Source organism: Chionomys nivalis, chromosome 24, assembly GCF_950005125.1.
Source record: "Chionomys nivalis chromosome 24, mChiNiv1.1, whole genome shotgun sequence".
In the NCBI taxonomy this organism is placed as follows: domain Eukaryota; kingdom Metazoa; phylum Chordata; class Mammalia; order Rodentia; family Cricetidae; genus Chionomys; species Chionomys nivalis.
The window spans coordinates 8176621-8190525 of record NC_080109.1 but is presented as its reverse complement, the minus strand read 5'-3'; the positions used below and the strand labels follow the sequence as shown (position 1 = coordinate 8190525).

Here is a 13905-nt window from a genome sequence, read left to right as displayed (position 1 = left end):
TCTAGAAGTCCCTCGGTTTCTCTGGAAAGCATGCATTGTCCCCGCCATTAGGAGCGTCGTCAGAAGGAACTCCCTGAAGACCCTGGTGAAAAACTCCATGCATACGGGAACTGAGAAACAGTAGGCAGACCGGAAAAGGACCCAACAAAGGCTGCTTCTCTCCTAACCTGTGCAGCAGCCAGTGCACTCTTGTGGTCTTCCAGAGTCACTACAAGCCGTTCATGCTCGGAGAGTAAATTCTTATGCTGTTGCTACACAGAAAAGAAGTTTACACGTTGAGCGAAATTAAAGTCGCAAAACAAAAACTCTTTGGTGTGGCCACCCAAATGTTACTTGCTTGTTGTTGTAGCGGCAGCGGTTAAGTTTAACAGTTCCTGGAGGGAGGAACGATTGATGAGGTAGTCTGAAATCTACCAAAAGGGCTACCCAAATAAACCTTTCATCAGTGGTCAGCTTTGGTAAATTAAAACTATCTTAAAGTGCAATCGTCCAACTAAAGAACGAGTTCAGTATTGATACAAATCTTCAGATGCCCTAGGTCACCTTGAGTTCATGATGTTGGGGTGGCAAAAGTACCAGGTATACTCCAGGTAAGCAATGATTGTGACAGTAATCCAGGTCTGCAAAGCAGATCAATTAGGGAATGAACTTTATTTTAGTTTTGATGTGTGTGTGTGTGTGTGTGTGTGTGTGTGGTGCTGGTCACTATGTATGCCTGTATATGCCATGTCCACAGAGGACAGATGAGGGCATTAGATCCCCTGGAGCTGGAGACATTGGTGGTCGTGAGCCACGGTACTGACAGCCAAACTTGGTTCCTCTGCCAGAGCAGCAAGCACTCATAATCTCTGAGTCATCTTTCCAGCTTCCTGGAATGACTTTTGAAGCCATTTTGCAAAAATCAAAGAGATAAATTCCCCAGAGCCATGTATCTGGTTACACCTTACCTTGACATCTTGAAGCTGCGTGTGGATGTCTTGGTGCGCTTTTCTTAGTTGTTTATTCTCTTCTCTCAGATTATAGACAGTTTCTGTTTTATAACAAGAACAATCATACATAAATCGTGGTAATTCTCTTATTTTTAATGCCATTATTTGAAGCCTGAAAACTTACGTAAAGATGTGTTTTAACCTTTAACAGTAAAATATTCCAAATCAACAAAAGATTGTTTCATATAGGTGCACTGCCTGGGTTCGAAGGCTCACTGCAAAATGACCTGTGTCATTGGCTGAGGCCTCTGGAAACAGGCTATGCACTACACAGGAGGGCAACAATTTTAATCACATAGGTGCTGACAAACATTTCTGTTGATAAATGATCCCTTGGGACTAAAATTAATGTGCAGGTGCTCTCCGACGTGAGGATCTTCACAAAGGAAAAGTAGTCAAGAATAGAGCAGGGCTTCGTTTCCCACAGCATGAATAATTCTTACAAGGTACTTCAATTAGAGACAACAGAAAACCACCTGACGATAACCTATAATTTCTCATACTCCTACCATTGAGTTCTTGGCTAATCTAAATTTGATTCTGAGTAGGTCTTCTCGGAGCCAAAATGCGAGAGCATAGAGTCAGCGTGAGGTTCTAAAACCTTTCATCCAAGTCCTATTTGGTTACTACCTTCCCCTTGCAAATTCTAGATCTACCTCTTTAGTTTTAGAAATTCTATCATTACATGTGTTTTACAAGTTAAATACTATTCAAACGTACAAACCTGGTAGTTTTTTGGAAAAATTTTGCCTATGTAGTCTTTTCCACATTTGAGGACTCAACAGCATTTAAAAATGGCTCTAACAATATCTGGCAATATTAGGGCAATGGTTGCATGGCAATATATAAATATCGCAAGGGAATGCTGGCAGGGTGATGATATAACTTATTTTGGAAGGAGCAATGGCTGTGAGAATGAAAGGGGACACAATTAATCCATGAGTCAGGATGACAAGTCTTAAATAAATCTGGATCACGCCAGGCAAACCGTCCTCATAAAGGGATACCTCTTCAGACGGCTCCATCTCTACAGGGTGTGCTAAGCATCAAAGGAGAGCTTCGGTCCCCTTCTCTCACCACACCTGGGACAGTTTTACTTTCTTACTGCCCCCACCAGACTCCTGGGCACAGAATTTATGCCTACATTTGGGGGAAAAAATTAAAACAAAGTAGGATCCTGCCTTCGTGTCAAAGTGGATTTTCCCAGAAATTAAAACAGGACACCACTGGCTATCACCAGGACCTTTCGCGTACTTCAGGCTACATGGGGCTTCTAACACTTGAAATACTTAAACTAGCTGGTTCTCAATTTTAGTTTGTAAGCTTGCATGCTTTCACTGGGCTCCTGCTAGTAAGTTTTGCTCAACATCCTCTAGTTCTTCACACGTTAAGTAAACAAGACACCTGGCTGCCTGCCTCCAGGTCTGTGATGAGAATTAAGTAAAACTCTCCACCAGAAAATTTTACCTGGTCCCAATACATCAGAGAAATGTCTCATCAGCTATTCACAAGAATCAGGAGCAATTACCTAAGTTTCCAAACAGTCAGCCTTCCTTGGGAGAGAGAAGGGGAGGTTTAGACACTCTCCTTGTCTCAACTTAAATTACCCAAGACTGCCTGCACTTGTGGCCCCCAGCCACTGCTGCCCTTCACCGGTCACTGAATGCTTTAACGTTATTGCCTAAGTCTTTTACCCAGAGTCATGTCTACTAACCATGTAAGTAACCAACTAACCCAAGTAAGAAAAACCATCAGAGGCCAACCTGATCTAGCAATTACATCACTGAGATCTTCCTAGGTGATTTTAAAGTTGACAATTAACACCAATTATTACAATCAAACATAAGCACAAATGTGGAAAGTGTCCAATGAAATATCAGATCCTTTCTATACTCAATTCTTTCATATATCTTCAAGAAACTTCTTCTAGAAGTTGATTCTTGAAGTGGTTTTTTTTTTTTTGCTTTCTATCTCTGCTAGTGGTGTGTGTGTGTGTGTGTGTGTGTGTGTGTGTGTATTGTCTTTTCTTACTGAGGACCCTGAGGCTACCTGCCTTTCCACTTCTGTCCTGAGTGTCAGGTTCTGAGGCTGAAATACCTTAGTAGTTAGAATCACATATATGTATCTTCATATTTTCTGTAGCTCTTATTTCTTCTATATGGTCTATTAAAAATTTACTACATAAAAATCTTGCTTTAAAAATGATGAGAAGAGGATGGAGACATGGTTCAGAGTTTGAGAGCACCTACTGCTCTTCCAGAGGATCCTGGGTCAATTCCCAGCACCCATAGGGCAGCTCACAAGCATCTGTAACTCCACTCCATTTCTGGGGTATCTAATGCCCCTCTAGGATGCCCCGAAGCATGAGGCATGCTCACAGTGTTAGCCATATATGCAGGCAAAACACCATATAAATAAAACTAAAACAAAACAAAAAGCAAACAAAAAACCAAGGGTTATGTATAAGGGAGGCTGCCAGTCAGTGTGCCTTCTAAAGCTAACTGCAATGCATAATGTACAGACCTTACAGCGCCTGTGTATAGCACCCGTGTGTGCTCTTGTTGACACGGTGCACAAAGACATCTCTGGCCCTATCAAATACCTTTCAGCTTAGAAAGTTCTTGTTCCTTTTCTTGCTGAAGCTGCAGGTATCTCTGCTTGTGGTCATTGAATGTTCTGCTGAAGTCTTCCCCTTGCCTACGGTGTTCCTCTTCCAAATCACTGTGCTGCTTCTTCAGCTCCTCATGCTGGCTCTGCAAGATGAACGCTTGAGCAAAGACACGCTCCCTGAATCACACAAGAATCTATTTCTCGGCTGCATGGCCTTTCCTCATCAGAAAGTGAGGGTGAACGAAGGAGTGAGCTCAGGTAAGGTTTTTGTGGAATTTCTTTTCATTTCCTTTACTTTTCAACTGAGACCATGGGGAAATGCCAATCTCCTTTTGGTTTTAAACATAAATAAGAGTAAGAAGGTAGTTTAAGATAGGGAAAATGATGGATTCTGAGGGTATCCCCTGGATTCAAATCACTGTAGAAACAAGGTAAAGTAATCATAAACTTAACCTTAGCCACTTAGTTTATTTTCTCTACTCAGCAAGCAAGTTCAAGACTCCACAGCATTTATGGGAGGATTCGGGGCAGCTCCATGTTAAGTTACCCAAATCTGAAAAGGCTCACGACTCTTTATGGTATAGTGTTTGTACATATCCACTACCGTGTTTTCAGTCATTTCTAGATTGCTTATGCTACCCAACTCACTATAAATGTTGTTGACTGCAATGACAAAGACATAATGACAAGAAAAATTCGGAATATACTCAATGCACGCACTTCCCTTTTAGATATCATAGAAATACACAAAGGCAGGGCTTTGAACCCAAAGGACCACTCTATTCAGCATAGCTTTGATTTTCAGTGTTCTAGTAATCTTCTTTGAAAGAGCGGTGGGTAGAGGATATGGAGAGGGAGAGGGAACTATCTTCCCTTCGAGGAAAGTAACGTATTGTTTCTAGAATTAACTTTTACTTATTTGATTTTATATTATAATTCTGCACTGCCACCACAAGTTATTTAAATCCTACATTCTCCAAAGGGTTATGTGGACGGATGCCCTGCTTTATGTTATGTACTGCACTCCTGAGGATGGGAGAGATTCTAGTTTCAATAGGAAGTGTGCGCTTTGCTGATGTGGAAGCATAGGAAACACTAAGCTAACACACAGGGTGAGGACCAATGAAATGGGAGCACACAGTGGGTTTGCACATGGTGCTGCATGCTAACACACAGGGCAGATGTGGACACACAGTGGGTTTGCACAGGGTGCTGCATGCTAACACACGGGGCTGATGTGGACACACAGTGGGTTTGCACATGGTGCTGCATGCTAACACACAGGGCTGACGTGGGCACACAGTGGGTTTGCATAGGGTGTTGCAGACTCTGCTACTCCTTTCTCCCAGCTTGATGGAATCAATAACTCTCTTGCTTTCCTATCTGTGGTTTTGGTCTTCCTGACACATAATAGTGAGTTTTACTCCAGGCTCAAGGAAGGAAGATGCTTAATTAATAAATTGTGTTCTTGGAGTAGATGAAAGTATTTCAATTAAACATTAGCAACACAGAGGAACCTTTTGAGTTCTACACATTCCAATCTGTCTAAGATAAAAGAAAAACCACCATGAGAGACCAAGCAAAGAATTTTAAAGATACCAAAGATATCATTTAAAATGTAGATAACCAGAGAGTCTAATTATTATAAACTTTAACACTTTTTTGCATAAAGGTAAAAATCACACTGAGGTATGAAACTAGAAAATTTTTAGACAACTATGACTACATATACTAGGCCAACATTCTACAAACCTTCTCTATTTTTACATTTTATATATATAGTTAATTAGTTCAAACATTGCCTACATCTTTCTTCATTCATGTAAGACATTTTAAGTTACTTACTTTCAGCATCTGATGCTGGACATTCAATGCACTGTATCTGCTATTGGAATCTTGCTGTAAATAAAAGAAAATCAAATCAACAAAAGATAGCTGATCTGGGCCTTTTGCTGAGGACAGCTTCACTTGCTTAATAAAAAGATTCTCAGTTTTGCTTTGTAAGCTAACACAAATTCTGCAATAGAGACAGTTTATCTTTAGAGCCATCTCATTTATTTATTTAGCTATATTGAAGATGGAACTCGGGGCCTTGCATGCACTTGACCATCACCGACCACTGGGCCACCCCCTAAGACCTCCCATTGCTTTATTTAGCAGCAGAAACAAGGTTCCAATTTTCTCCTGGGTTTGTTAGAGTTTGTTAATGTAATGAATGGGGATGGAATCATACAATGATAAGTTGACAGGGATCTTAGAAATAATGTGGTTCTCTTTCTCATAATCTAAAGAAGCCTAGAGGCCCAGACACACAATGAACTTCTGAAAGCCACTGTATAAGGCTAAGACAGAGCTTAGAGGCCAGGACAGGTGGGAGGGGTGGAGGACAGACCAATTAAGAGCAGACCTCACAAACTCAGCATGTCTTGAGGGAGGAAGAGAAGGACCTTTCTTCCCTCCACTTCAGTGGGCATTCATGTAATCTTCTTTTCCCACCAGGGGACGTGGCTGGGGCTTCTAAAACCAGAACTGGAGCAAGTACCCCACACAGCAGCGGAGGGAGGAATGGGCTGGAGCCCAGGTTAATGATGGCTGAACCCTGCCTTCTCCTCCCATCTTCTTGACCATCCCTGCAATCTAAGGGAGCAGCCGTCCACACAGGCCTCCCAGATCCAACATCCTAGGCTTTCACTCCCAATCACCTGGAACATGCCGCCCTTCGTTCCCTAAGCTGGTTGATCTTTGCCGAGCAACACCCCTGCTGTGCTGTGTAACCATGCAGGTGCGTGCCCATGGTTTCTTTCCATAGCTCCTAAAATAAGTGACATTTATGCTTTATCATCTTATCACCTGTCCTTCCCTTTTCTTTTCTTTTTAGTTTATAAAGAAGTTACATTACAAAATACACAATCGTGTGCACACAGGTCTGGTTGGGGCTTCTCAAAGCAAGTAAGCACTGAAAGCTGAAAGACTCTCCCAGGCAATTCCAAGAATTGACTTTTCTCCGTTTTGAAATCCCTAAACACTAATGTTTTACTCAACTAACACTCACACATTTTTCTAGAGTAAGAGATAGACTGGCTTTTCTCCAGTCAATTTTAACGTTAAAATATTTTTAAATGTCAACATCATTCATTCTGTCTATAATTCATTCGTCAGATACTTGCAAATGCCAGCTCTACGGCAGATCTCCTGTTTGGCATTTGAATAAGGCAAACAGAAGTCTTACATGTCATAGGAAAGAGACACCATGAACAAATAAAGGAGAAAATATAAAAAAAGATCCTCCATGCTGGCCACACACAGTAGCGCATGCTGGTCATTCTAGCACTAAGGTATCAGGGGTGGGAGGAGCAGGAGGTCAAAGCCATCCTTTGCTACACAATGATTCAAGGGCTTCTTGGGATGAGAGGACCCATCTCAAAAGTCCAGAACCAAACCAAGCAACCAAACAAAGTCTTCACTTCCTATTAGCATGGTGAGGTGATCTCAGTTCATCGTTAATCACCATCAATGTGTCCAGATGCAGGGCAAGGTAAGTTTTAAATAAATAGTGCTTCACGTCTCCCTCTTAGAATTTTTTTTTTGTAACAGAAATGCATGTCCAACATACAATGCCGGTGACCGATAAGAGTACAGTTTTTCACAGTAATATTTTTGTCCCTCTCAAGGTTCATGAAAACAAATTAAACACCACAACAGAGCAAAAGCCTTACCCTTCCTTTGTTCAGTGTTTCTTGTGCTTCTAACTTATAAACAAGGAAATCTAGCAAAGATAAAAAAAAATGCAGAAAGAGAAAGTGGTAAGTCAATCCATTTTAAAACTTTTCTACATCTCAGAGAAAAAATGCTGCACTTTACTCAGACTTGCAAAAACATTTTCGATTCGAATCAGTCTATTTAGTGATTTATGTATTTCATCTTCCTTCTCAAAGCTTTGGAAACAGATGACAAAGCCTGCCATCTTCCGCTTCCCCTTCTATCTGTGAATCCTGCGTCCCCAGAATCTGTGTTTTAATCAAGTGGCTAATGGCACACTTACAATATCTCTGAAAAGCTTCCTTCGAAACTGAGAGGCAGGGGGTGCATTTGGAGACAAGGGGGTGCCAAAGGGCACACTTCAGGAACTGAAAAGACTAACCCTTCAGGAACTGAAGACTTCCATGCTCTGAAAACTTTATTATCCACAAGATGGCGCCATAAAATCACTCCATACAGATAAGTCTTCAAGCGTTTCTCAGAATTCTCAAGTCTGTTCAACCCAAGAGAGTATTGCACAGAATCCAGCACCCATCCCTGAACCTAACCTTTTACTCCAACAAGGGAGACAAGAGCTCAAATTCCGAGATTCATCACAAAATGTGAATAAATAAAAAATAAGAGTGCAGACAGCTTCCGGCAGCTAGACGCTGGAGTGCATGCCTTCCTAAGAAGCCTGACTACAGTCAACAGCATTGCCAAGGTCACCTGCTCATTTCTGACTGAACAGCTGCATCAGTGAAAATTTTCATGAAATAATAATAACAGCTGCTTCATTCAAAAGATTCCAGGTAGTGTTTCGACTCACATACTACAGATATGTAAGATGGATGTATGAAGAGTGCCATGTTCTAAACCATGCATGCTTTCCCAAATTGCAACCGTGGACAGAGGTTTGCTGCATTCAAAACAGCTAGCTATGTTCTACAGAAGGGAAGCCATGTATTATTTCGTAGATAAAGCCGACCTACGACCATCATGAAGGCTGCAGAAGCAGAATGAAAGCTAAATCCGCTCTTGAGCCTGTAATGCGCAGGCTTCTCTGCGGGACTGGAGGAAGTGGAGACCTGAGTCACGCATGACCTGATGATAAAGCTCGCACATCCTCCACCTACTACCTGACCTGAGTTCCCAAAGGAGAAGGAAAGGCTACTTCGCCATAGCTGAGCCTGTATAAAATGTCGGCATCATGCCAAGCATTGACAGCTCTTTCTCTGCCCACCTATAGCACTGGCTTTGTGCTCAAAAAAAAAATTAACAACAACAACAACAAAAAAATTACAAAAGCAAAAAGCATCACAGGTCAAGTAATGATACATCAAAGAAGAGTAAGAGGAAGCCGAAGACCACGAGCTAAGGCTATCTTACCTTCCTTTGCTTTCTTGTGCTCAAGCCTCTCCTTTTGCAAAGATTTCTCTAGTCTTGATCTGTGTTCGTATACAACTGGAAAAAGAAGAGTTAAATTTGTCAGAGAACTAAAAGGTACAGAGGAAAACTCACAGCAATTTTAAAAACATCAACCAGTAAAGGGCCCCACCTCCAATTAAGGTAAAAATATGAAGTCTGACATCTGGGGTAGAGGTTAGACAGCGAGATCTATTCAAAGATCCGGATTCTGGGCAAACAAATGCACAAGTCATACACACGCTGTAGGGCACAACTCCGGGAGGGCTCCCTAGCAAACACTCATATGTCCTGTAGCCAGCACCTCTTTCCTCCGGTGCCTCTTAACTACATCCAGGAGGCTCAGCATTCCCAGGCAACTGTGTCCACTTACAAGACTTCAGCCGCAGTCCACACAGCATTTGTACCTTCGCACGCATTTCCTGTGATCGATCACTTCCCTGGTAAGTACCAGAGGAGCATTTCCCTGTCGGTACCCTCATCTGCAAAGTCGGTGCACCCCAAATCTCAACTAAAGCAACCGCCACGGAGAGTGGCACACCACTATGATTGCGCTAAGAGGAGAATCTCTTTCCACTTCCGTCGTGTTGGAGCCAGCACAGAAAAGAGACACAGTGAAAGAGGATGGGGAACTCTCCAGAGATCCCTCATGAAGGTGCCCACAAAGAAAGTCAGGCTCACTATCCATGAGAGCAAACCCATGTTCGTTCTGAAGGTCCTCCTGCCTTCTCTGCCCTCTGCTTTTCATCCACGATGAAGAAGCCAGAGGTGTTTGGAGAGTATGGGGAAGACAGACTCGTGGAGGGATTGGCGCTGGTGAACAGGTATCTGTAGCAAGCAGAAACTGCAAGTGAGAGAGACTTCACCTCGGAATGAATGAGATATGATACATTAGACTAGACTAGATCAGACAACGCAACCAACAAACTAATGCCATGTGTAGATAGGTATAAGCCATTGAAAAGTTCAGGGGTATTTGATTTTTTTTGAATTCCAAAAAAAGCCTTAGAAACCAACAAATATGTCTCAGACTTTGTCTGGGAAAAGGCTCAGCTGCAGAGTGGTTTGAGCAGGCAGTGAGGGCTGAGAAAAGAATAAGCTCAATTGCAGATGTACCCTCCAAGTCCTGTTTGTCCAGCGTTATGTCAACTATGATCTCATTCTCCGGCAAGCTAAGCCAATTCCATTGCTCCATTCTTTGATCAGACCCAAGCACCCCTGGGCTATATACAATTCCATCCGCTTTGGTCAATAACTGTCTACACACTACACAAGAACTGTCTCCACACAAGCGGTTACTGGCAACCCCTTGCTGAGGAAGGGATTGCCGGCTTTTCTGCCCGCTCTGTCATGGACAGTTTCCTTTACTTGTGACTGCTGCTCTCCTTTCTTTGTGGCCTTGATTTGTACTAAAATCCCCACCCTGACTGATTTCTGGAACCAGAAAGGCAGGAAAAGGTAAATGTTTTTGTAGCAATTATGATATGCATATTGTTTATCTATTGTCAATAATATTGGCCTATTTCTTTTTACTTGAAAAATCTACTTGAAGAGATGGCAAGAAACCATTTTTTCAGTTCATAAGCCAGAAACCTATTTTTCCATAAAAGTTCATAGGTAGTAAAGAAAGACCAGGTAGAATCTTTAAGTGCTTCTAGAAAAACACAATCACTATTATACACATACATACTCATAAACACACACACACACACACACACACGCATGTGCACGTACACACACATACACTTCTTTCAGCATGTATTTTTCAGGCTTTGGAGCTAGCGATTTATCTAGTGAATTTATTGTTTGTGTTAGAAGAAAGATTGCTAATCAATCCTTGCCACCTGTCTCTCTCTTTCTACTTATACTCCGAAGACAAGGGCATCAGTCACGATGAACGAAAGCCACACAACGGCACATAATGGATAGTCTCACAGCACCAAACACATCTAGTGGGGGACGTTTAAAACAGTGGTCCAACTCTGGCATTCTAACTCTTGAATCTGATACAAGCCTACACAGGAGTAAGATTTAAAATGTAAGCTCCTAAGAAAAAGAAAAAGATAAATGAAACTCTGTAATACTCATCTCCTCCCAGGCTTGCTGAAAGAGGCTGTAATAGTTTCCATGCGGCACAGAATGGAAAGAGGGCTCACTGCCACTTAAAAAAAAAAAAAAAAAAAAAGGAAAGAAAAACGTTTTAGGAGTTTAAAACAACATGGCAGCTTCCGTGGCCATTTGGCATTGACACACTGTCTTTCATCTAAAAGTTACAAAGAAACACTGTGTGCATCCGATTCTGGGTAAAAGACTATTCTCAGAGGTTCAGGAGTAAAATGTTTTAGCTCAAAATCGAGAAGCAAATCTTGCAGGGGCTGGAGAGATGACTCATTGGTTAAGAGCTTTTGTTGTTTGTGCAAAGGATGCAGGTTTGGTCACCAGCACCCACATGATGGTTCCCAGCACTGGGAACTCCAGTTCCAGGGGATCAGGACACCCCCTTCTGTCTGACCTTCATGAGAACCAAACATGCCTGTGGTACACATACACACGTGCACACAACACACTCAGACACACAAAATAGATAAATCTTCAAAAGTTTTAAAAGAAAACAACAGTCAAAAAACCTGCAGAAAACACTACCAAATGTCTTTACTTCTTAAACCAATTTGGCAGAACCAACAATGGCCCATGTTTCTGTTTATGTTCTTTTCTTCCCCTTCAGATCTTACTACAGTATAACATCTTACCCAACCTTGGCTAAGAATCACATATTTCAACTGGCAGAACACTTAAGCCTTGTCAGTAATCAAATTTTAAACAAATAAATTTGTAAGTTCAAAAGGGGTGACTATAGAAAGACAGCCAGGTAACAAAAAAAAAAAGAGGGGAAATCAATTCAAAGCAATACATAGAGTTCTCAGAACAGGATGTTTTAAAGGCTTCTGGGTAATTTTAGGACTAAAATCAGGTATTTAAGATAATCTGAGTGTGTGTGTGTTATACACATTTCTATGGATGTGTTTGAGTGTACATGAGCATGGTGAGACAAGATAGACACCAGGCATCTTCCTTGTTCTTCCTTCTTGTTTCCTGAGACAGCACCATTCAAGGAACCTGAAGCCTACCCATTCACCTAGGCTGGCCTGCCAATGAACTAACTCCACGGGATCCAGATCTGAAGTTGCTAATGTCAGAGGTACAGATTGTTCCAATGCACCATGCTCTTTACGTGAGTGCTGGAGACTGAACATAAATCTTCATGCTTGTTCATCAATGGCGTTCTCTACCTAGTCCTATGATATAGCCAATAAGAACCTAGATGACCCTCAACTGAAGAATGGATAAGGAAAATGTGGTTCATTCATACACATCTTGAAATTTGCAGCAAATGTACGGAACTAGAAAACATACTGAGTGAGGTTATCCATACCCAGAAAGACAAATAAAATATGTACTCACTCATAAGTGGCTTTTAGACATAAAGCAAAGAAAAAACAGCCTACAATCCATAACTCCAGAGAACCTAGACAACAAAGAAGATTCTAAGAGAGACATACATGGATCCACCTAGAAAGGAAGAAAAAAGACAAGATCCCTGAGTAAATTGGGAGTGTGGGGGGCAGGGGCAAAGAGTGGAAGGGGAGAAGGGGGGAAGGAAGGGGACTGGAGAAAATGTACAGCTCAATTAAAATTAAAAATAAAGAACCACTTTGACTTGCAATATTAATTCACTATATATGGGGTGAAGGCAGTCACCGAGCCCTTACTTGCTGGAGAAAAAGACGGGGATTCAACATGAAAATGACGTTATAGATGTCTCTTTATGATATATTTTCTTCTTTCTTGAGCAATTTTACTTCATACAGAGTCTGAAGATGAATATAGAACACCTTAGAAAATCCACAGCAAACCACCAAGGGACAGGGGATGTAACTGCTACCGTCTGGTCCTCACACCGGACCTTCCTTCCAGCTCCCAGGAGAGGGAGAAGGCACAGCTAGGCACACACTAAGATCCATCCTCCTGATTTCTCTTTTAGATGACTCCTACACTGTTAATGTCATGCATGCTGAGTTCCTGCTGCTGTAGTCTGGGTTTTGAATGTGTCCCATGATCCACGTGTTAAAGGTTCAGCCCAACCACTGGAGGAGAAAGGGGAACTTTCAGCAGGTGAGGCCTAGTGAGGGGATCTCTTCATCACTGGAGGGTCCTGTGAAGGTAATTTCCATTTTCTTGGCTATCGGTAAGTAGAGTTTTTTCCCCCCACCATGCCAAAAAAGCAGGGCCAAGCATTACAGACTGGATCTTTCAAGGCTGCGAGCCAAAACAATCTTTTCTCTAGATAAGTTCATTGTCTCAGGTATTCTTTACTGTGGCAGGAAGCTAACACACATATTTTCCATTACAACCTTTCCTGCTTGCTTTATAATTTACACTTTCACTTAGTTATTATCTAACTCCCCCGCAGGTTCAAGACCCAGACTTTGGGGGAGTGCCTCGTCATGACTTCCCTTCACAAGCCTAGTGGCACCCAAAGCCCCCACGAGGCTTCACCTTACTGTTCGGCCTCCAGCCCTACAGCTTTCTTGCTTCTTCCTGAACACACAAGACACACATCTAACTCAGCAGCTTGCTATTCTTTTCCTGAGTACTGGCTGCTTTTTCTTCGGGTGACAGCATAAAGAGTGTCTTCGTTCCCTAACCTCCTCATAGCTGGAGAGATGGTACAGTAGGAAGGAGGGCTTACAGGACAAGCAGGAGCACCCATATGTGAGTTCCCTTAAAGAAGAGAGGCTGAGCTGGTGGAGTGTTCATGGAAAGTCTTCAGAGGTAACAGGAGGCTTGCACTGCACAGGGCTAAGGGACATTTCCAAGGACATTCCTAGGTGGACAGGTACAGGGACTGTGGTAAGAGACGCAAAGTCACTCCAAAGAAAGATCCTTTTTATATAGACTCTATATATGACTCTCCTCATCCTGCAGCAGGATTTCAGCCAGACCACTTCAGAGTATTTTACAGAAGGAGAGAAAAGGAGATGGAAAGTGAGGTGAACGAAGGTAGAGAAAGAGAGGCTGTTTTGAGTCCTTTAAATCCATACAGAGATGCATACAAACCCTCTTAAGATGGGTTAAATATATG

General features: G+C 42.2%; 1 protein-coding gene across 2 annotated transcripts in view; it reads right to left on the bottom strand.

Moving 5' to 3' along the window:
- Golim4 (golgi integral membrane protein 4) overlaps positions 1 to 13905 on the bottom strand; it is a 75907-nt gene that overhangs the window by 27647 nt on the left and 34355 nt on the right. The window contains exons 2-7 of one of the 2 annotated variants that reach the window (XM_057757050.1): positions 8727 to 8801; positions 7316 to 7365; positions 5445 to 5498; positions 3592 to 3742; positions 948 to 1030; positions 168 to 251 (exon numbers count right to left, since the gene is read on the bottom strand). In XM_057757050.1, coding sequence (XP_057613033.1) covers positions 168 to 251; positions 948 to 1030; positions 3592 to 3742; positions 5445 to 5498; positions 7316 to 7365; positions 8727 to 8801 — 497 coding nt within the window. The remainder of the gene's footprint in view (positions 1 to 167; positions 252 to 947; positions 1031 to 3591; positions 3743 to 5444; positions 5499 to 7315; positions 7366 to 8726; positions 8802 to 13905) is intronic. The other variant, XM_057757051.1, reaches the window with a different exon arrangement.